At 43.4% G+C, this 22,524-nt stretch overlaps 1 protein-coding gene across 2 annotated transcripts in view; it reads right to left on the bottom strand.

Annotated features, from left to right (window-relative positions):
* Window positions 1-685: 685 nt before the first annotated feature.
* LOC139456430 (leucine-rich repeat-containing protein 74B-like) overlaps window positions 686-22,524 on the bottom strand; it is a 66,001-nt gene continuing 44,162 nt past the window's right edge. For both annotated transcript variants that reach the window (XM_071238136.1, XM_071238137.1), the window contains 12 exons: window positions 20,771-20,954; window positions 19,402-19,574; window positions 18,624-18,731; window positions 17,681-17,774; window positions 17,179-17,228; window positions 16,831-16,998; window positions 16,355-16,470; window positions 11,690-11,768; window positions 10,140-10,235; window positions 9,328-9,570; window positions 3,522-3,607; window positions 686-2,345 (listed from right to left, as the gene is read on the bottom strand). In XM_071238136.1, the coding sequence (XP_071094237.1) occupies window positions 2,267-2,345; window positions 3,522-3,607; window positions 9,328-9,570; window positions 10,140-10,235; window positions 11,690-11,768; window positions 16,355-16,470; window positions 16,831-16,998; window positions 17,179-17,228; window positions 17,681-17,774; window positions 18,624-18,731; window positions 19,402-19,574; window positions 20,771-20,954 (1,476 nt within the window). In that variant the 3' untranslated portion in view covers window positions 686-2,266. The remainder of the gene's footprint in view (window positions 2,346-3,521; window positions 3,608-9,327; window positions 9,571-10,139; window positions 10,236-11,689; window positions 11,769-16,354; window positions 16,471-16,830; window positions 16,999-17,178; window positions 17,229-17,680; window positions 17,775-18,623; window positions 18,732-19,401; window positions 19,575-20,770; window positions 20,955-22,524) is intronic.

Genomic DNA, 22,524 nt, shown 5'->3' with positions numbered 1-22,524 from the left:
GTTAGGCTGTGATAACACTTTGACAATTGCAGAGATGTTAATATCATGAAAATCGAGAAAAGAATTAGGCAAAGGTGCCCAATGATTCAGAGCTTGAGTTTCTCACATTGTGGTCAGTATCAGAGTTGTCTTCCCTTGTGACCATGTTCTTCCTATGAAGGGGAGATAACTTCACATCCTGAACTGATCCAGACCCAAAGGAACCCAGTCTGCACCAACCAGCAATCCTACAATGGTTTCCACATACATGGGTACCAAGAAATCAGAGTGTTTGACACTGCAGTGAATGCCGTTGTACAAGGGGTGTGTTAAGGTGATCATAACTCCCATACTTTAACATAGGCTTACAATCATCATAGTGGTAAGGGTGTTTTATACAACAGCACCCTGGTGTAGAATTTCGTAAGCAGGTCCAGCTGGCTTATCACATCTTGTGGCCATCTGTGTCACACCTGGGTCGAGACTGGAGGAGTACTATTTGCCTTTCTTCTCACATATACTGTTTTCAACAAATTGCAAACCTTGAATATCAATGATAAGGACATAATAAGTACATAAACTTTCTTCAAATCTGGGCCACATCAGCACCATAATAATGAATTATGTCTTATTCAGACTAAATACCAGCATATAGAAATTTAGGTTTCTACAGACCTTTTACACAGAAATTTGACAGTCGACCTGACACTGGAACTGGAACTGGAGTTTACGCAGTGAGATGACACAACTGCTGAAAACATTATTCTGCAAAATGTGGTGCCTTACTTCATCCCAATGGTGTAAATAAATCCTCACTTGTGAATGTGGTGTTCTGGCAGAACAGATACATGTATTGCAGAAACAACATGGTGTGTAGCTGGGACAGATCAGTCATGCTCAAAGGATTTACTCGAAAACTGGTTATGGGGATGTTTGTAGAAATAAGCACTGTGTAAATGACACAAGATGATGGATATAAACAGTATATATGGTAATAAAACACTGCTTGTTCCTCCATCAGCTGGATGTGAGCACAGTGATCTCCTTCAACAAAATCACACCATAAAACAAAAGAAGAATCCTACAAAATATCACAAGTATTTCTCCAACCCTGATGCTATAAGTATTTGTACATATAAAAATAAAAGCATTGATGGACAACACTTGGATAGATCTGAACAAAATATGTATGACAGATTCTAACATACAAACATCTGTGATGGATGGACAACCAGTGACACTGACATATTGATCAGTAAAACAAGAGGAACACTATTGCATTGTGGGTACAAGAGCAACATCAATAGCAATATTGCAATGTCACATAAAGGCGTGAAATATAATCTAAATACAGAAAAGGCTCTACAGTACAAGAACCCTGGTGTGCTGGAGTAAGTGCAATGTTGCTGAAGGGAGATAACTCTAATAATATATTTCCTCAATGATGGCATATATACATGTCGATTTCACAGAAAATACTTTGTAAAAGAAGGTTTTCCCTATTCTTCTACAGTGGGTACAGAGGAACTTGAGTAATACATAGTACAGGTAAGTTATATTGCGCATGAACGTTCAAGCAATGATTTGTACTGTGCTACAAGTCCTGCAAGTGATAGCACATTTTGATGCATAGTGTGAAGAAAGTAGTGAAACCTACAGCAGCATACAACAACGCCCCAACGAGGTGAACACTGTCTGTCACATGTCACTCCGTTACAGACATCATTTCCCTCACAACCACAGGATCAGTGGTTGAAATAAGATTTTTAAAAAAGCCAAGTATTTATTTTTAAATGACCTCTTTGACTCAGTTGAAAACACAAAATAAAAAAAAGCAATTTGAGTGTATTTTGTAAAGTTCAAGAGTTACTTCCCTTCTTTTTTATATTTATTCTACCTTCATGAAACCATGATGCAAAAACATAGTTTTAAATGAATAAACACAAGCACTGATGCCTGCCTCCTGATACAGACTTTGAAAAAAAATATATGATTAAACTTGAAAAAAAGATGGTCACACTTCTATTATTTTCCAGTTAATTTGGATGGGAAAATGATACGGCACAACTACAAAATGAAAACAAATTCTGATGTGCATTAGTTAAACCAGTAATTGATGACAGTTTAGTTTAGGCTCTGACAAAAGAGAGAAATTCATTTCTTCGAGAAAAAGAGTGACATGAATACTAGTGACAAGTCATTTAATTCAAAAATAATTTCAGGTATGCTGTTGAATGAATGAATTTTGATGAACTAACACATCCTAAGGTTGCTCTCTTGTGATGACCTATGAGGTCAAAGGTCTCATGGATGTAACACTCAGTCGCTGGGTCTCCTTGAAGTCTGTGTGTCCTATCACCATCTCACTGCAATAAAGAACAGGTAGACACTATTATCATCGCAGGTTAAAGAATCTAGCTATAGCTCATTGGGTAGTTGCCTTCATGTGAAGATTTCCTGTCGCATTATCCCCCTATCAAGGCTAATTGGTCCAGCTGGCTTCCAATTGTCCATTACTAATTACCCATCAATAATAATAACCCCTTGCCTGCCACCTGTCCATTGATTATCACACTGAATAGTTTTAGAAAGCTGACATCTGATTGGTTCAAGAACCCATGCAACCTTCATGTTGATTGGGTGGTGAAAGTCGATCAGGGTTCAGAGGACATGAGGGAAGGTTCATCTGATCTTCATGCAGACAACATACATGTTACTCATATCTAAAGGTTTGACATGACAGGTCTTGTGAGGCTTAAAAAGAAAACTGTCTGCTGAGAGTTTTTGAGCGACACTGTTTTCCCATTGAAGCAGCCATAAAATATCCTTTCACTACAATCCTTTCCCCCAGCGGGTGAATGAGTGTGTTTTTAGACTACTTTTTGCAATATGTCAGCAATAGTATTTTGGGGAAAATCAACAACAGGATTGAAACACTCTACCCAATACACTATACACAGGAACCCAGACTTTGACAATGAGCGACCATTTCAATCACTGTATCCCCAACCTTCCTTCAAAGATGAAGCGGCTGTTCCCAAAATTTGATTTAAAGAATTTGTAAAATAATAACATACATAAACAGAGTTTCCACTTCACTTGATTGACATTTGTTTGTATAATAAGAAATATATGCCTGCTCGTAGGCCCGTGGCAGGTAGTTCTTGTGTTGGGCTCATAGGTTCAAATTTGTATGGGTCCTTATGGCCTGCAGTAACTTGTTGTGTTGATGTATTTGTCAATAAACATGTCCGCCTGTCAGCAAACCCATGTGTGTACACAAACATGATATGATGCTCTGCTAACATCATGTCAATATTCTGGATGAGCCTCACCTACTCTTAAACTGATTCATGACAATCCTTGTGCTGCCAATTTAAAAAGTAATTTGTCATTGGTGAAATAACAAAATGTTTTTGTTTTTTTCTAAAACCCTCCCCAATATTTCCGTGTCCTCCCCTCTCGGTTCCGCCTTCAGCCATGTGCCTGCCCTCCCTGTGATTCCCCACCCACCACCACCACCACCACATTCTCCCTCATACCTGTAGTTGATTTCTCCATCACCATCCTTGTCTAGTTCCTCAATCAGTGATGCTATTTCTTCCTCAGTCAGATTAATACCAGTTTCCTGGAAAATAGTATATTAAACCATTAATATTGTTCTCATGAAGATTTCACAAACCAACAGACTTATTTCAAGAGATGGGTATGTTATCTAAATATTACCTTAAAAATACCCCAAAGAAGCAAAACAGTTGCTATGAAAATTGTACACTTATCTCAGAATTTTAGAATGTTAATACATGTATCACAGGTTTGCAGAATGTTCCTAATCAGGGTATTTGTTGGCAATGTTCTCAACACCGGGATATGAAGCTGTAATATATATTTCTTGCCATCAAAGAATTCCATGGCTGATTGTGTCAGGCTAGTACTTGAAAACATATAACTTTTAAACATTGCACAATGCATACATAGGAAACAGTAGGCTCTGTGCTGCTGTGCGGTGAGTGACTAGTGTTATTACGCTGCGTGTATCATTATTCCAGCCACAACCTGGCTGGGGCCACCATCAAACCGCTTTCTACATGTACCACTTCTTCAGTGTGAGGACAAGCGCTGGAACTAGTGCCCCTGGAGTGCAATGTGTAGGCTATAGCCAAGGGGGCATCAACATGTTGGATCTAGTTTGAAGTGGCAGTACATGGATAATTGCAAGTATCAGATCTTCTTAAATAATTATCCAATTAATTCATGTTGGGCTTAGATTGGTTATAACAAAAGTGAAAGCAAGTTGTACATCAATACTGTGGTTTTAATAATAATGTTTCCATGGCAACTTATTGAATAGAATTGTATGTGAACATATCTGATGTACACATATGTAATACACAATAACACGGGTACAATCCTAAATTAATGTCCAATTTCTTCTATATGCTGAATCATTTATCAGTTTGGTATTTCTAAGATCTTCCATGTTTCATTAATATCAGACCAACAAAGTGGAAAGTCTCTTGACACTGGTTTACGAGGATATAGTCCTCTGCTATAACACAAAATAGGACAATTACAGCACTCGGGGGTACAAGCTAATGCACTTCAAGCAAATACTTCAAGCAACAAGTTTTCAACAGTCATCAGAGAACTGATTGGTCATTTGGTATCCTTGACATTACATCAATATATATGCCAGCCTCCACCCAGACATACAGGCCTTCACCAAGAGAAGAGTATTAGTGAAGTATATGGGAGCAATACAACTGAGGTACTCAGTCTGTTTCTCACACTAATAAGCAAACCAACACTGGAATTATCAGAAGACACAGATCCTTCACACTGTAAAGTTGGACAAGCATAACAATTCCACCTGGTTTGTGTTTCCTAGCATCAGTTTTCCTACATACTTCCATTTTGCATTTACACCAAACCAATTAATTTTCAATCTAACTTAGGCAGCATTTTTGTTATTTCTTGGTTTACAGATTTCAAACTCATTTCAAAAGTGAGGTAGGCGAATTTTTTACTTGAATTTTGTCCTAAAAAGTTAGGTAGGTATAAAAAAAATATTCTGGAGTAATGAAATTAAGACAACGCTATTTTTCAAGAACATTTTATCATATCCCTGGCACTCAGCTTGTGCACAAATGGCAATATAACAAGATTCATGTCATGGGTGGAAATGCATGAAAGACGCTGTTATTTTGGCAGCATGGGCATCGTTTAACTCTTTCAACACCAGCCAACCAGAAGATTACTGCTGTGACACCAAGTTCCCAGAGACTGTTGTGTGATAGATGAAGCCAACATTTATCAAGGAAATTATCTGCTTGTAAAACATCTTTGCTACTACATGTTTGGCCATACACTATTTGAATGGTCTAATTAACCTATTGTTTATAAATATGAAAGTTATGTGTATTACATTATTTAAATAATTCATCAACAACTTAATAAAGTTTATTTTAAATAAACATAATGTAAGCTAAAACATTCATAACGTCCAGACTAAGGACCAAGGAAGCAAAAATTTAACGAGATTTCATAAAATCCACTAACCATTTTATTTTATATTTTCATTTGTTTATGTAGTCGGAACATTATTTTAAAAAGAATTATAAATAATATCTGTAATCACCCATTTCCCAATGATAGTGGCTGTCCGCTCACTAACATGAGGAAATACCTCCGTTTTTGAAGCTTTGTATGATTAAAAACATACGTCGAAGGCTGCCATGTCAGTATACATTTAAAAAACTTATATTGTTTCACCGACATAATCTGCTACAAGGTTCATAATTGGTCAAATTTAAGCATGTGATCTAAGGCAGCCAATTAAATTACAGCAATGGTACTGTCCTCAATCGTGTATGATATTTTTCAGACTTTGACGAAAGGTTTGGGTTAAACCATGTTATTCTGAACGTTTTAAGTATGAAATCGCGATCTATATCAATAATATCGAACTTCATGGATGCATAGTGCTAGGTTATGAGCTGTAACCTTCTTATGCATATATTTGGCATTAAAGACATCGTGTCTGAGCCGAGAAATCGAGGCGACGAAAGCCGAGGTGTCATTTGACTTACATTACATGCAACCGCACAAAAAGATGGAAATAATAACTTAGATGTCAGTTTGGCAACTTTTAGATATATTTTTGTTGATTTTATTACTTTGTATAATATATTTGAAGATTTGCTTGAAACATCTTTATTTTGCTGTTTGTCGAAGTTTGTCCGAGAATTTTATTTTCAATAACATTGCGGGAAATAGAATCTAGTGAATAATTTTTTAATCTATTGATAAAAAATGATAAAATCAAATGGAATACGCATTTCAGACATTGTGAAATGTGATAAATTTAATAAATGAATGATATGACAAGTAGTTTCATAAAATTGTAAACTATTTTGACGTGACTTGGACAGTCTACCATGCGGTGCCTGGTGACTTGTGGCTTCTTGGCCGTTGTACCGGCCAACAGTGTTGAAAGAGTTAAACTGGTCACCACTGCGCTTTGCATTGACAAGCTTTGATGGTATCAGAGAAGGATGCCAGCGAGAAATATCAGAGTGACTTCCCTTGCTTTACGCTCGACAAGGAAATGAAATCTTTTTTGTTTGAACTTTTTGACGAAAAGATCGGAGGTAATAAAAAATGGGTAATTTTCATTTTCATTTTTTTTAACATTTGGACTTTGAAAGAGAGGCGCATCTGTAAACCAAGATATAAAAAAAATGTCGCCTTATAAGCATTATTAAGTATAAAAATCAAATTGCTGTGTTGCAAATACGAAAATACGTAAAAATAGAGAGGAGTTTGTCTGGCTTAACATACAAAAATACAGAAAACGTAACTCAGTGATAGTATTCAGAAAATGGACAAAAAAATATGTCTAGAAATTAATAGACTTTACTTTCAATTGTTTTTTATCCTATTTGTCAATGAGATAATGCTATGAATAACTGATGAAAAGTATTCTTTTCATTCCCTTAAATATTTGGATAAGATCTGATCATTGAAACAGTGAATGTTTGCAGGAACACATCTGCCTGGCACACAACAAACCGATTTCCTGGTCCTCTGGCATAGTTCAGGTTTGGACTTTTGCATGAGATTTGTTAGGAGTACTTATTAGTGTGACAACAGTAAGGATATTACATTGAAAGCAGGAAGGACACCACAAAGACAAACACAACATATATAACATTTGAAGATACAAAATATTCTTCACAAAAAAAAGGTTTGTACATGTCAAATTACATACTGTCTCATTTTTATAATGGGAATCAGGCATTAAAGTTGCACACTGCTTTCCAAAATGAAACACATTTACAAATGACAAGTTCCATCATGTGATAGTTACCGTTACTACAAAGTCATGGAATTAAGTCCATGACAATAATGTTACTAATATTTCTTTGAATTTATACTATTCTAGAAATTACAGATGGTCAATGAAAGGATAGTCCTCACAAAGTAGGAGTGCACGTTGTTTTAGGCCGCAGTCAGCCATATTCCAGCCATGTCACGTCTGCCTGCATACAGTCTACTATGGACATGGCCACCCAGGGGGTGAGAGCATGCAGTCATCACCAAGTCAGACATTGCAACCATCCAATCCTCATTAGTGATTAGCCCTGGACGCCCCCCGAGGGCACACAGTATGAGGATAAGTTAGTACTATTTGGACATTAGTGGGCTGTGCCCCACTGCAACATACTGTGGTTATTACATAGGGTGGACACAGACATATTAGAAGTTCAGTGGTACACAGAAGCAAAGTCTCCACACAGGCAAACCAGGGTTACCTTCTGGAATTTCTAGTGGGGAAATAAACAAATAAACAATTGAATAAAGACAATAAAAATAGGGCGTGAATAATCAGATCTGAAGGAAGTTCATCAAAGTGAAGTCGGGATAGGCAACATTGTATTTACCCATTTTACTAGCTGCTTGTCAAATGTGAATAAAGTGGGTTGAAAAGGCAATTTGTCATGATTCAAACTGTGTTATATGAAAAGAGATGCTACTCTCCTACATCTTTCTGTATGAGAGTTAATGTATGTAGAAGAAGAGGGGTCATGTTATTGCTATGAAAGGTGCTGACAACACAGACACCTGCCATATGCTGTGCAGTGTATACAGACAGTATCTGACAATCCGCTACGTGGTTTCCACATGCAGCATGCAGACTCACATCTCAGACAGACTCACATCTCAGACAGACTCACATCTCAGGCAGACTCACATCTCAGACAGACTCACATCTCAGACAGACTCATGACTCACATCTCAGGCAGACTCACATCTCAGACAGACTCATGACTCACATCTCAGGCATACTCACATCTCAGACAGACTCACATCTCAGACAAACTCATGACTCACATCTCAGACAGACTCACATCTCAGGCAGACTCACATCTATCCCTCCATCTACTCCTCCTTCCTACCCACCCTCCCCTCCTATCCACCCTCCCCTCCTATCAACTCCTCCCTCCTATCCACCCTCCCTTCCTATCAACCCTCCCCTGCTATCCACCCTCCCCTCCTATCCATCCACCCCTCCTATCTACTCCACCCTCCTACCCACCCACCCTCCTATCCACCCTCCCTTCCTTCCTACTCCTCCCCTCCTATCCACCCTCCCTTCCTATCCACCCACCCTCCTATCCACCCTCCCCTCCTATCCACCCTCCCCTCCTATCCACCCTCCCTCCTATCAACTCCTCCCTTCTACCCATGCTCCCCTCCTATCTACTCCTCCCTCCTGTCCATCCACCCCTCCTATCCACCCTCCCCTCCTATCCACCCTCCCCTCCTGTCCACCCACCCCTCTTATCTACTCCTCCCTCCTATCCACCCACCCCTCCTACCCACCTCCCTTCCTATCCACCTACCCCTCCTACCCACCTATCTACTCCTCCCTTCTATCCACCCTCCCCTCCTATCTACTCCTACCCTCCTATCTACTCTTCCCTCCTATTCACCCACCCCTCCTACCCTCCTCCCCTCCTACCAACCCTCCCCTCCTATCCACCCTCCCCTCCTGTCCACCCACCCCTCCTATCTACTCCTCCCTCCTATTCACCCACCCCTCCTACCCTCCTCCCCTCCTACCAACCCTCCCCTCCTATCAACCCTCCCCTCCTGTCCACCCACCCCTCCTATCCACCCTCCCTCCTATCCACCCTCCCCTTCTATCCACCCTCCCCTCCTATCCACCCTCCCCTCCTATCTACTCTTCCCCTCCTATCCACCCACCCCTCCTGTCCACCCTCCCCTCCTATCCATCCTCCTTCTATCCACCCTCCCCTCCTATCTACCCTCCTGCTACCTCACCTCCAGGCCCTGTATGAACTCTTCATGAGTGACACTCATGCTCTTGTCTTTGTCAAACTTGTTGAAGAAGTCGACAAGCCTGAGGTCGTGCTTGTCGATGTAGGTGGCCAGCTTCATCATGGGAGGGATCCTGGCTTTAGGCTTCAGAGGCGGCTCCATGCCTCCATGCCATATCTTGATGTCTGGGATCTGCTCCTGGACCTGCTTGAAGATTTCTGTGAAGTCTTCGTTCACTAAAATATCCTGGAAGGTGGGAAGTATGAGTGAGCGTGCAAGTAGGGATATTCCAACAGTATCACAATGGGGGGTAGCAGAAATTGGTTCCACTCATTCTACCCATGAGTGTAACTGAACCCAGGCCTTTGAGCTGTAATGCTTGTTCCAATGGACACGCCATTACCCATGGAGGTTACATGTGGATATATCACAGCAAAGGTAATTAAGTGTTTCATTCTTGATCACCTCTTCTAACCCATGCTTGTCATATAAGGCAACCAACAAGATCGGGTGGTCATGCTCGCTGACTTGGTTGATACATGTCATCGTATCCCAATTTCATGGATCGATGCTCATGATGTCAGTCACTTGATTGCCTGGATTTACAGACCGCTGTCATATAGCTGGAAGACTGCGGAGTATGGCGTTAAACAACAAACAAAAATACTACCTTGATATGGTCCTACTCATACAGGAACATATGTCGACAATTTGAAACTTTCACTTTCCTATTTAAACAAATGAGATATTTTATCCATATCATCATATTATAATTACAATCATAATCAAACTGTTTCCATGGTGACTATACTCACAGAAAAGTCTATGTGTCTGAGGACACAACTGGGGTTTTTCAGTATCGCTGCACAGATGGCCCAACAGCCCCCTGTCTGCATTGGATTCTGACCCATCTGGAAGGAAGGGTGAGAGTGAATGATAGCACATACAAGGCCAGGAGTTCACTGTCAGGATTTTATCTAGGTGTTCACATATAAAAGGCCAGGTGTATGCGGTCAGGGGTTATCTAGGTGTTCACATATACAAGGCCAGGTGTACACTGTCAGGGGTTATCTAGGTGTTCACATATACAAGGACAGGTGTACACTGTCAGGGTTTATCTAGGTGTTCACATATAAAAGGCCAGGTGTTCACTGTCAGGGGTTATCTAGGTGTTCACATATACAAGGCCAGGTGTACACTGTCAGGGGTTATCTAGGTGTTCACATATACAAGGCCAGGTGTACACTGTCAGGGTTTATCTAGTGTTCACATATACAAGGCCAGGTGTACACTATCAGGGTTTATCTAGTGTTCACACATACAAGGCCAGGTGTACACTGTCAGGGGTTATCTAGGTGTTCACATATACAAGGACAGGTGTACACTGTCAGGGTTTATCTAGGTGTTCACACATACAAGGCCAGGTGTACACTGTCAGGGGTTATCTAGTGTCCACACTTACAAGGCCAGGTGTACACTGTCAGGGTTTATCTAGGTGTTCACATATACAAGGCCAGGTGTACACTGTCAGGGTTTATCTAGTGTTCACACATACAAGGCCAGGTGTAACTGTCAGGGTTTATCTAGTGTTCACACATACAAGGCCAGGTGTACACTGTCAGGGTTTATCTAGTGTTCACACATACAAGGCCAGGTGTACATTGTCGGGGGTTATCTAAGTGTTCACACACACAAGGCCGGGTGTACATTGTCAGGGTTTATCTGGGTGTTCACACATACAAGGCCAGGTGTACATTGTCAGGGTTTATCTAGGTGTTCACATATACCAGGCCATGTGTACACTGTCAGGGTTTATCTAGGTGTTCACATATAAAAGGCCAGGTGTTCACTGTCAGGGTTTATCTAGGTGTTCACATATAAAAGGCCAGGTGTTCACTGTCAGGGTTTATCTAGGTGTTCACATATAAAAGGCCAGGTGTTCACTGTCAGGGGCATCTTGGTGTTCACACATACAAGGCTAGATGTACACTGTTAGGGGTTATCTAGGTGTTCACATATACAAGGCCAGGTGTTCACTGTCAGGGTTTATCTAGTGTTCACACATAAAAGGCCAGGTGTAACTGTCAGGGTTTATCTAGGTGTTCAAATATACAACGCCAGGGTACACTGTCAGGGTTTATCTAGGTGTTCACATATACAAGGCCAGGTGTTCACTGTCAGGTTTTATCTAGTGTTCACATATACAAGGCCAGGTGTACACTGTCAGAGTTTTTTCTAGGCTTAACTAGGGGTGAAATCTAATAATGAAGATATAATGGTTTATTCGGTGGCAAGCTGGATCTGAATGATCACTGGCCTCACCAAGCTGTCTGACACTGACAACATGTATATCAACACTTCTCACCTTCAACACCTGCAAAGTTTCATTGAGAGAGAGGCCCTTCCCAATCAGCACAGCACCTTCTGTGGTTATTCTGTTGTTTCTGCAACACAGAATCCCAACAACATATTAAGAAACATAAAAACCAAAAAAGGACTTCTCACATGGTACCAAGACACAAAGAATGGAATTTTCACACTGTACCAAGACACCAAAAATGGACTGTTCAGAATGTACAATGTAGGTTATCAAAGCCAGGTCTTCAGTTAGCGACTCCACCTTCTCCTAGTTCCTCAGTGAACCACTAGACTACACCTCCTCCCAGTTCCTCAGTGAACCACTAAACTACACCCCACTCCTCCTCCCAGTTCCTCAGTGAACCACTAGACTACACCTCCCTCCTCCTCCCAGTTCCTCAGTGAACCACTAGACTACACCCCCCTGCTCCTCCCAGTTCCTCAGTGAACCACTAGACTACACCTCCCTCCTCCTCCCAGTTCCTCAGTGAACCACTAGACTACACCCCCCTGCTCCTCCCAGTTCCTCAGTGAACCACTAGACTACACCTCCTCCCAGTTCCTCAGTGAACCACTAAACCACACCCCCCTGCTCCTCCCAGTTCCTCAGTGAACCACTAGACTACACCCCCCTGCTCCTCCCAGTTCCTCAGTGAACCACTAGACTACACCTCCTCCCAGTTCCTCAGTGAACCACTAGACTACACCTCCCTCCTCCTCCCAGTTCCTCAGTGAACCACTAGACTACACCCCCCTGCTCCTCCCAGTTCCTCAGTGAACCACTAGACTACACCCCCCTGCTCCTCCCAGTTCCTCAGTGAACCACTAGACTACACCTTCCTCCTCCTCCCAGTTCCTCAGTGAACCACTAGACTACACCCCCCTGCTCCTCCCAGTTCCTCAGTGAACCACTAGACTACACCCCCCTGCTCCTCCCAGTTCCTCAGTGAACCACTAGACTACACCCCCCTGCTCCTCCCAGTTCCTCAGTGAACCACTAGACTACACCTTCCTCCTCCTCCCAGTTCCTCAGTGAACCACTAGACTACACCCCCCTGCTCCTCCCAGTTCCTCAGTGAACCACTAAACTACACCTTACTGCTCCTCCCAGTTCCTCAGTGAACCACTAGACTACACCTCCCTCCTCCTCCCAGTTCCTCAGTGAACCACTAGACTACACCTCCCTCCTCCTCCCAGTTCCTCAGTGAACCACTAGACTACACCCCACTCCTCCTCCCAGTTCCTCAGTGAACCACTAGACTACACCTCCCTCCTCCTCCCAGTTCCTCAGTGAACCACTAGACTACACCCCCCTGCTCCTCCCAGTTCCTCAGTGAACCACTAGACTACACCCCCCTGCTCCTCCCAGTTCCTCAGTGAACCACTAGACTACACCTCCTCCCAGTTCCTCAGTGAACCACTAGACTACACCTTCCTCCTCCTCCCAGTTCCTCAGTGAACCACTAGACTACACCTTCCTGCTCCTCCCAGTTCCTCAGTGAACCACTAGACTACACCTTCCTGCTCCTCCCAGTTCCTCAGTGAACCACTAGACTACACCCCCCTGCTCCTCCCAGTTCCTCAGTGAACCACTAGACTACACCTTCCTCCTCCTCCCAGTTCCTCAGTGAACCACTAGACTACACCCCCCTGCTCCTCCCAGTTCCTCAGTGAACCACTAGACTACACCCCCCTGCTCCTCCCAGTTCCTCAGTGAACCACTAGACTACACCCCCCTGCTCCTCCCAGTTCCTCAGTGAACCACTAGACTACACCTTCCTCCTCCTCCCAGTTCCTCAGTGAACCACTAGACTACACCCCCCTGCTCCTCCCAGTTCCTCAGTGAACCACTAGACTACACCCCCCTGCTCCTCCCAGTTCCTCAGTGAACCACTAGACTACACCTCCTCCCAGTTCCTCAGTGAACCACTAGACTACACCTTCCTCCTCCTCCCAGTTCCTCAGTGAACCACTAGACTACACCTTCCTGCTCCTCCCAGTTCCTCAGTGAACCACTAGACTACACCCCCCTGCTCCTCCCAGTTCCTCAGTGAACCACTAGACTACACCTTCCTCCTCCTCCCAGTTCCTCAGTGAACCACTAGACTACACCCCCCTGCTCCTCCCAGTTCCTCAGTGAACCACTAGACTACACCTCCCTCCTCCTCCCAGTTCCTCAGTGAACCACTAGACTACACCTTCCTGCTCCTCCCAGTTCCTCAGTGAACCACTAGACTACACCCCCCTGCTCCTCCCAGTTCCTCAGTGAACCACTAGACTACACCTCCCTCCTCCTCCCAGTTCCTCAGTGAACCACTAGACTACACCTTCCTGCTCCTCCCAGTTCCTCAGTGAACCACTAGACTACACCCCCCTGCTCCTCCCAGTTCCTCAGTGAACCACTAGACTACACCTTCCTCCAGTTCCCCAGTGAACCACTAGACTACACCCGCCTGCTCCTCCCAGTTCCTCAGTGAACCACTAGACAACACCTTACTGCTCCTCCCAGTTCCTCAGTGAACCACTAGACTACACCCCCCTGCTCCTCCCAGTTCCTCAGTGAACCACTAGACTACACCCCCCTGCTCCTCCCAGTTCCTCAGTGAACCACTAGACTACACCCCCCTGCTCCTCCCAGTTCCTCAGTGAACCACTAGACTACACCCCCCTGCTCCTCCCAGTTCCTCAGTGAACCACTAGACTACACCCCCCTGCTCCTCCCAGTTCCTCAGTGAACCACTAGACTACACCCCCCTGCTCCTCCCAGTTCCTCAGTGAACCACTAGACTACACCCCCCTGCTCCTCCCAGTTCCTCAGTGAACCACTAGACTACACCTTCCTCCTCCTCCCAGTTCCTCAGTGAACCACTAGACTACACCCCCCTGCTCCTCCTAGTTCCTCAGTGAACCACTAGACTACACCTTCCTGCTCCTCCCAGTTCCTCAGTGAACCACTAGACTACACCCCCCTGCTCCTCCTAGTTCCTCAGTGAACCACTAGACTACACCTTCCTGCTCCTCCCAGTTCCTCAGTGAACCACTAGACTACACCCCCCTGCTCCTCCCAGTTCCTCAGTGAACCACTAGACTACACCTTCCTGCTCCTCCCAGTTCCTCAGTGAACCACTAGACTACACCTTCCTCCTCCTCCCAGTTCCTCAGTGAACCACTAGACTACACCCCCCTGCTCCTCCCAGTTCCTCAGTGAACCACTAGACTACACCTTCCTGCTCCTCCCAGTTCCTCAGTGAACCACTAGACTACACCTTCCTGCTCCTCCCAGTTCCTCAGTGAACCACTAGACTACACCCCCCTGCTCCTCCCAGTTCCTCAGTGAACCACTAGACTACACCTTCCTGCTCCTCCCAGTTCCTCAGTGAACCACTAGACTACACCTTCCTCCTCCTCCCAGTTCCTCAGTGAACCACTAGACTACACCCCCCTGCTCCTCCCAGTTCCTCAGTGAACCACTAGACTACACCCCCCTGCTCCTCCCAGTTCCTCAGTGAACCACTAGACTACACCTTCCTCCTCCTCCCAGTTCCTCAGTGAACCACTAGACTACACCCCCCTGCTCCTCCCAGTTCCTCAGTGAACCACTAGACTACACCCCCCTGCTCCTCCCAGTTCCTCAGTGAACCACTAGACTACACCTTCCTGCTCCTCCCAGTTCCTCAGTGAACCACTAGACTACACCTTCCTCCTCCTCCCAGTTCCTCAGTGAACCACTAGACTACACCCCCCTGCTCCTCCCAGTTCCTCAGTGAACCACTAGACTACACCTTCCTGCTCCTCCCAGTTCCTCAGTGAACCACTAGACTACACCTTCCTGCTCCTCCCAGTTCCTCAGTGAACCACTAGACTACACCTTCCTCCTCCTCCCAGTTCCTCAGTGAACCACTAGACTACACCCCCCTGCTCCTCCCAGTTCCTCAGTGAACCACTAGACTACACCTTCCTCCTCCTCCCAGTTCCTCAGTGAACCACTAGACTACACCCCCCTGCTCCTCCCAGTTCCTCAGTGAACCACTAGACTACACCCCCCTGCTCCTCCCAGTTCCTCAGTGAACCACTAGACTACACCCCCCTGCTCCTCCCAGTTCCTCAGTGAACCACTAGACTACACCCCCCTGCTCCTCCCAGTTCCTCAGTGAACCACTAGACTACACCTTCCTCCTCCTCCCAGTTCCTCAGTGAACCACTAGACTACACCCCCCTGCTCCTCCCAGTTCCTCAGTGAACCACTAGACTACACCTTCCTGCTCCTCCCAGTTCCTCAGTGAACCACTAGACTACACCTTCCTGCTCCTCCCAGTTCCTCAGTGAACCACTAGACTACACCCCCCTGCTCCTCCCAGTTCCTCAGTGAACCACTAGACTACACCTTACTGCTCCTCCCAGTTCCTCAGTGAACCACTAGACTACACCTTCCTGCTCCTCCCAGTTCCTCAGTGAACCACTAGACTACACCTTCCTCCTCCTCCCAGTTCCTCAGTGAACCACTAGACTACACCCCCCTGCTCCTCCCAGTTCCTCAGTGAACCACTAGACTACACCTTCCTGCTCCTCCCAGTTCCTCAGTGAACCACTTGACTACACCTCCCAGTTCCTCAGTGAACTACCAGATGACACCTCCTCCTCCTCCTTTGAGTTCCTCGTTGTGACTCCTCACCCAATATCAAGCTCCTCCAGCACTGAGTTGTTCTTCACAGCATCAGCCAGGGCAATGGAACCCTCCAGCCCAAACCCATTCCACGATAAATTCACTTTCTTCATAAATACATTGTTCTGAAAATGAAAACTTAACTTCATGACATAGGACGAAATAGTTAGTGAGAAATTGAAACCTGTATACTAGTATATTGATATACTATACTGATTATGCTATAGCACTGCTTGGTGTTACACTGATTATGTTATAACACTGCTTGGTGTTACACTGATTATGTTATATCACTGCTTGGTGTTACACTGATTATGTTATAACATTGCTTGGTGTTACACTGATTATGTTATAGCACTGCTTGGTGTTACACTGATTATGTTATAACCAACAGTCTCTGTGGTCAGTCTCTATGGTCAGTTTAAAATTACAACTAATTTTCTATGACAATAAAGAAAGGTACAGCATGGCCAATCTAAATTCACCTTTACTCCCATTGCCACGGCAATGGCACCTTTCCGTCGTAGATGGTTCCAACTGAGGTCCAGCTCTTTGAGTGAAGTATTCTCGGAGATTGCTGGCCCCAGCGCAATGCCCGCACTCTCACCAAAGTTATTGTGACTAAGGTTTAAATATTCTATTTTTGTTGCACCCTGCAAAGGCATAGAAAATAATATACAAGAAACAGAATTATTTGAATTATACTTACCTCAAAAGCGTTAACAAGTAGCCACAATAGTACTTAGCAGCAGTCTTGCAATTCTGAGGCCCTGCTTATCAGAGTTTCAGATCAGTTGATAAGTCATGTTGTCGATCTTTTAAAAACAACTCACCAGCAAAGCATCTGCAAAGTATCCAGCAGCTTTGTCATCAAATTCATTTCCTACAAAAAACATATACTTTGAGTTACTCTCAAGTGATGATTAGATATTGATAGTTTGTTATTCATGCAAACTTGATTGAACTTGACGGGGCTGTGGTAATCTTACTATGGACAAATACCATAATACCCCAAGGTTGTTACCTGCATGTACACATACCAGGTACTGACATGCAAGCCTGACCTTTAAATGACTGGTCCCTGATGTTGTTGCCTGTGACCTGATGTTGTTATATGTATATACACCAGGTTCTGACCTGCTAGCATGACCTTTAAATGACTGGTCCCTGATGTTGTTATGTGTATATACACCAGGTACTGACCTGCTAGCGTGACCTTTAAATGACTGGTCCCTGATGTTGTTACGTGTATATACACCAGGTACTGACCTGCTAGCATGACCTTTAAACGACTGGTCCCTGATGTTGTTATGTGTATATACACCAGGTACTGACCTGCTAGCATGACCCTGCGTAACGTGTCATTCTGGGTAAGGATCTGACTGAGAGCTGCAGCAACCACTGTCCCCAGCCGATTGTCAGAGAGATCCTGGAAGTACAACATTCACATTAGTGAGTGAGTGAGTGAGTTTGGTTAATGCCGCTTTTTTCCAGTTATATCACGGCTGTCAGCTTAATGTGGGAGGAAAGCCCAAGGTGATGCAGATCTCAGACATTAATTTTACCACTTCGGTGAAACCCACGAGCACGGGTATGGTGCTGACAAACCTAGAAACATAATCGGGGCGAACTAGGAATCGAACACACAAACATAGGTTTCTGGCGTGCCCAAGGGACGCAACTCTGCATAGCAATCTGATTAAAATCAGATCTTAGTTCTGGCTACCGCTAAACAAAGATCTGAGGACATCCCATTACGGGTCAAGTCAGACCGACCTTGCGCGATCTTTGACCGACCAATGGATTGACCAATCAGAAGGCAGCTTTCTCGTGCTTTACGGCACTAATTTCAAATTGGCGATTTCGCTTCATGCTCTGATTGGTCGGATGAAAGGTCGTTCTGATGTGACCCCAAATGGGATGTCTTCAGATCTTTGTTTAGCGGTAGCGAGAACTAAGGTCTGATTTTAATGAGATTACTGTGCACAGCGAATCGAACACTCACATCAGCCAATGTCACATGTTATTATGTATCCAAATATTACAAAACAATGCATTTTAGAGTTTGTGGAATATATGGAATTCTCAGTCCCTGAATAAGATTCAAATTTATCATTTTCTTATTTTTTTAAATTGAACTGAGTAATGTTTTGTTTTTAGTTGTGATAAATTTTGGCAACCACCCACTTTCCCTGTCATTTTTCACCTCATCTATAATAAATGACCAGTCCCTAAGGGAACAATTATATAGTGCTGGCAACTTTATTACAATACTTACAATCTCAGTGATGAAGCAGTTCTCCTTGAGCATGTCACAGATTGCAAAGCCTCCTGTCGACCCCAGCCAGTTGTCTCGCAGGTTGACGTTCAGGACTGTGGTGTTAGACTGGAGTACAGGCAAGTCATCAGCATCGTGCATACATTGTACCCACCAGTACATTTAATCCAACCTCGGCTGTGTGTTTCATTACACTAAACCCACCAGTACATTTAATCCAACCTCGGCTGTGTGTTTCATTACACTGAACTCACCAGTACATCTAATCCAACCTCGGCTGTGTGTTTCATTACACTAAACTCACCAGTACATCTAATCCAATAGTACATTGGCTGGAACCTTTCTCACAACTCACATTTCAACGCAATATATTTTTAAGTGGTCTGAAAGTGAAGGAATGAGTTAGTGAGTGAAGGCTGTTTAATGTCGGCAATATTTCAGCTTTATGACGGTGGCCTGTAAATAATCAAGTTTAGACCAGGCAAACCAGTGACTGACAACATGGGCAGCTGCCGCAACATAGCACATCAAGTAGTATTCTCCATTTAGAACTGCCTGTTTACATTTGTTTTTGAGATACAGAAAAGAAGTATGCAGCTCCGAATGCTTCGCCTTCTTGTACTGATTATATTGCCTCCATGCTTACTGGCTGATAATGCAGTTTACCTGCTATGCTACCTGTGGAGGGTTGGTCAGGCCAGACTCCGAGGAGAGAGATAATAATGGTGGTAATGACACTGGACCACGTAGGGAAACTTGTCAGCGTGAGCCCACTCACCACTAGTGCCATGGCGATGGCCTTCATCCCTTGGGCGCCAAGACCATGGTGCTTCATCACCAGTTCCTTTTCCTGCATGTGTCGTAGGAAGTATGAGGCCGGGATGATGCCGAGCCGCTTGCAACACTCGATGTACGCTGTTTTACCAGTATGGTCGTATGATGTGGAGGATTCTGGGAAATAAAAGTCAAATAAAATTGGGTGAGTGAAAGCTATATCACTCCAGCTTGTGCGTTATTACAGCAGAACCACTGCATTAGTACAGCGGAACCACTGCATTATTACATCTGCACCAATGCAATATTACAGCTATACCATGCATTATTACAGCTGAACCACTGCATTTTTACAGCTATACCATGCATTATTACAGCCATACCATGCATTATAACAGCTATACCATGCATTATTACAGCTGAACCACTGCATTTTTACAGCTATACCATGCATTAGTACAGCCATACCATGCATTATTACAGCCATACCATACATTATTACAGCTATACCATGCATTATTACAGCTGAACCACTGCATTTTTACAGCTATACCATGCATTATTTCAGCCATACCATGCATTATTACAGCTATACCATGCATTATTACAGCTGAACCACTGCATTTTTACAGCTATACCATGCATTATTACAGCCATACCATGCATTATTACAGCTATACCATGCATTATTACAGCTGAACCACTGCATTTTTACAGCTACACCATGCATTATTACAGCTATACCATGCATTATCACAGCTATACCATGCATTATTATAGCTATACCATGCATTATTACAGCCATACCATGCATTATTACAGCTATACCATGCATTATCACAGCTATACCATGCATTATTACAGTCATACCATGCATTATTACAGCTATACCATGCATTATTACAGCTATACAATGCATTATTACAGCTATACCATACATTATTACAGCCATACCATGCATTATTACAGCTATACCATGCATTATTACAGCCATACCATGCATTATTACAGCTATACCATGCATTATTACAGCTATACCATGCATTATTACAGCCATACCATGCATTATTACAGCCATACCACTCATTATTACAGCTATACCATGCATTATTACAGCCATACCATGCATTATTACAGCCATACCATGCATTATTACAGCTATACCATGCATTATTACAGCTATAACATGCATTATTACAGCCATACCATGCATTATTACAGCCATACCACTGCGATATCAAGCCTAGATAAGACAAATCTGCGGTTGATAGGATAAATTATGGTAAATCACATGACAATTTCAAGCACTTACATGATATTGTGTATGCTGAACATTATTAAGTGACCTAGACATTTGATATGATAACACCCACCTTCTCCTTCAAGGTCTGTGTCCCATGCTTTGTCGTCATGGATGTCCACTGTCCGGAGCTCCATTTCAGAGTTAATATCCCGGCCATCCCCATCTTCCTCACTCTCTGAACTATGACCTCTGTCCTGGTTCCTGGAGGTCGCACTTCCCCTTCTTGACCGCCGGCTACTGGCACGGCTGATTGTCTGTGAAAAAACAAGAAAACAGTGTTATCACTATCCTCCGCCACACCAGAATTTGTTTGTACATATAGTAGTGAAGATAAACTATAAAGAAAAGAGTCCAATAAAGCCTTAAGAAGAGGGCCGCTTTATATCATCCGAAAAAAATGATTAAAAGTGGAATAATTACACAGGAAAGGTCCCTTCTCTGGAAAAATTATATATGGCACCAATTCTCAAACTCAATAACTTCAATAGTTTCAGAGAACAACGTGTCCCCATTGCAGACACAATGCACTTTGTAAAATAACACAAATTAAGGGCCGTAATTGGTGTCCGCACAAAATCTCTGAACATGTAGCAAGGAAAGTAACTGTGGAATAAATATCATAAGGGATCAGTTTTGGAACTCGTTCTTGAAGTTGGAAAGCACAGAGCAAGGGCCATAACTATGAAAAATGAATTTAAGACACCAATTTTCAAACTCCTTCAAAATCATGATCAGTAATATGAGTGTGTAAATTGCATTTCTCAAAATTTCTCAAAACTTAAATACTTTTCGAGAAAATTTGTCCCCTTTGAGCAGTGGATAGACAGATGGAAAGATGGGAGGATGGACACACAGACAGATGAATGGATGGATGGGTGGACGGACAGACGGACCGAAAATGACAACGTGAATGAACATTTAAACTAGTTATTACCAATTTCACTGATTGTCTGTGAAACAAAGCCTCCGGGTGAGTGAGTGAAGGTTAAAAATACTTATTACCGATCTGACTGTTTGTCTGTGAAACAAAGCCTCCGAGTGAGTGAGTGAGTGAAGGTTTAAACTACTTATTACCGATCTGACTGACTGTCTGTGAAACAAAGCCTCCGAGTGAGTGAGTGAATGAAGGTTTAAACTACTTATTACCGATCTGACTGATCGTCTGTGACACAAAGCCTCTCAGTGAGGCATATATGGTTTAGAGTAATCAGAGTCACATCAGGTACATATGGTTCAGACTAATCAGTCACATCAGGCACATATGGTTCAGAGTAATCAGTCACATCAGGTACATATGGTTCAGAGTAATCAGTCACATCAGGCACATATGGTTTAGAGTAATCAGAGTCACATCAGGTACATATGGTTTAGAGTAATCAGAGTCACATCAGGTACATATGGTTCAGAGTAATCAGAGTCACATCAGGTACATATGGTTTAGAGTAATCAGAGTCACATCAGGCACATATGGTTTAGAGTAATCAGTCACATCAGGTACATATGGTTTAGAGTAATCAGAGTCACATCAGGTACATATGGTTCAGAGTAATCAGAGTCACATCAGGTACATATGGTTTAGAGTAATCAGAGTCACATCAGGTACATATGGTTCAGAGTAATCAGTCACATCAGGCACATATGGTTCAGAGTAATCAGTCACATCAGGCACATATGGTTCAGAGTAATCAGTCACATCAAGTACATATGGCTCAGAGTAATCAGCAACATCTGGTACATATGGTTCAGAGTAATCAGAGTCACATCAGGTACATATGGTTCAGAGTAGTCAGAGTCACATCAGGCACATATGGTTCAGAGTAGTCA

Source organism: Haliotis cracherodii, unplaced genomic scaffold (genome assembly GCF_022045235.1).
Source record: "Haliotis cracherodii isolate W230 unplaced genomic scaffold, xgHalCrac1.p SCAF_11, whole genome shotgun sequence".
Classification (NCBI taxonomy): Eukaryota; Metazoa; Mollusca; class Gastropoda; order Lepetellida; family Haliotidae; genus Haliotis; species Haliotis cracherodii.
The sequence above is the reverse complement of the archived record's forward strand: the minus strand, read 5'-3'. Positions and strand labels throughout refer to the sequence as shown.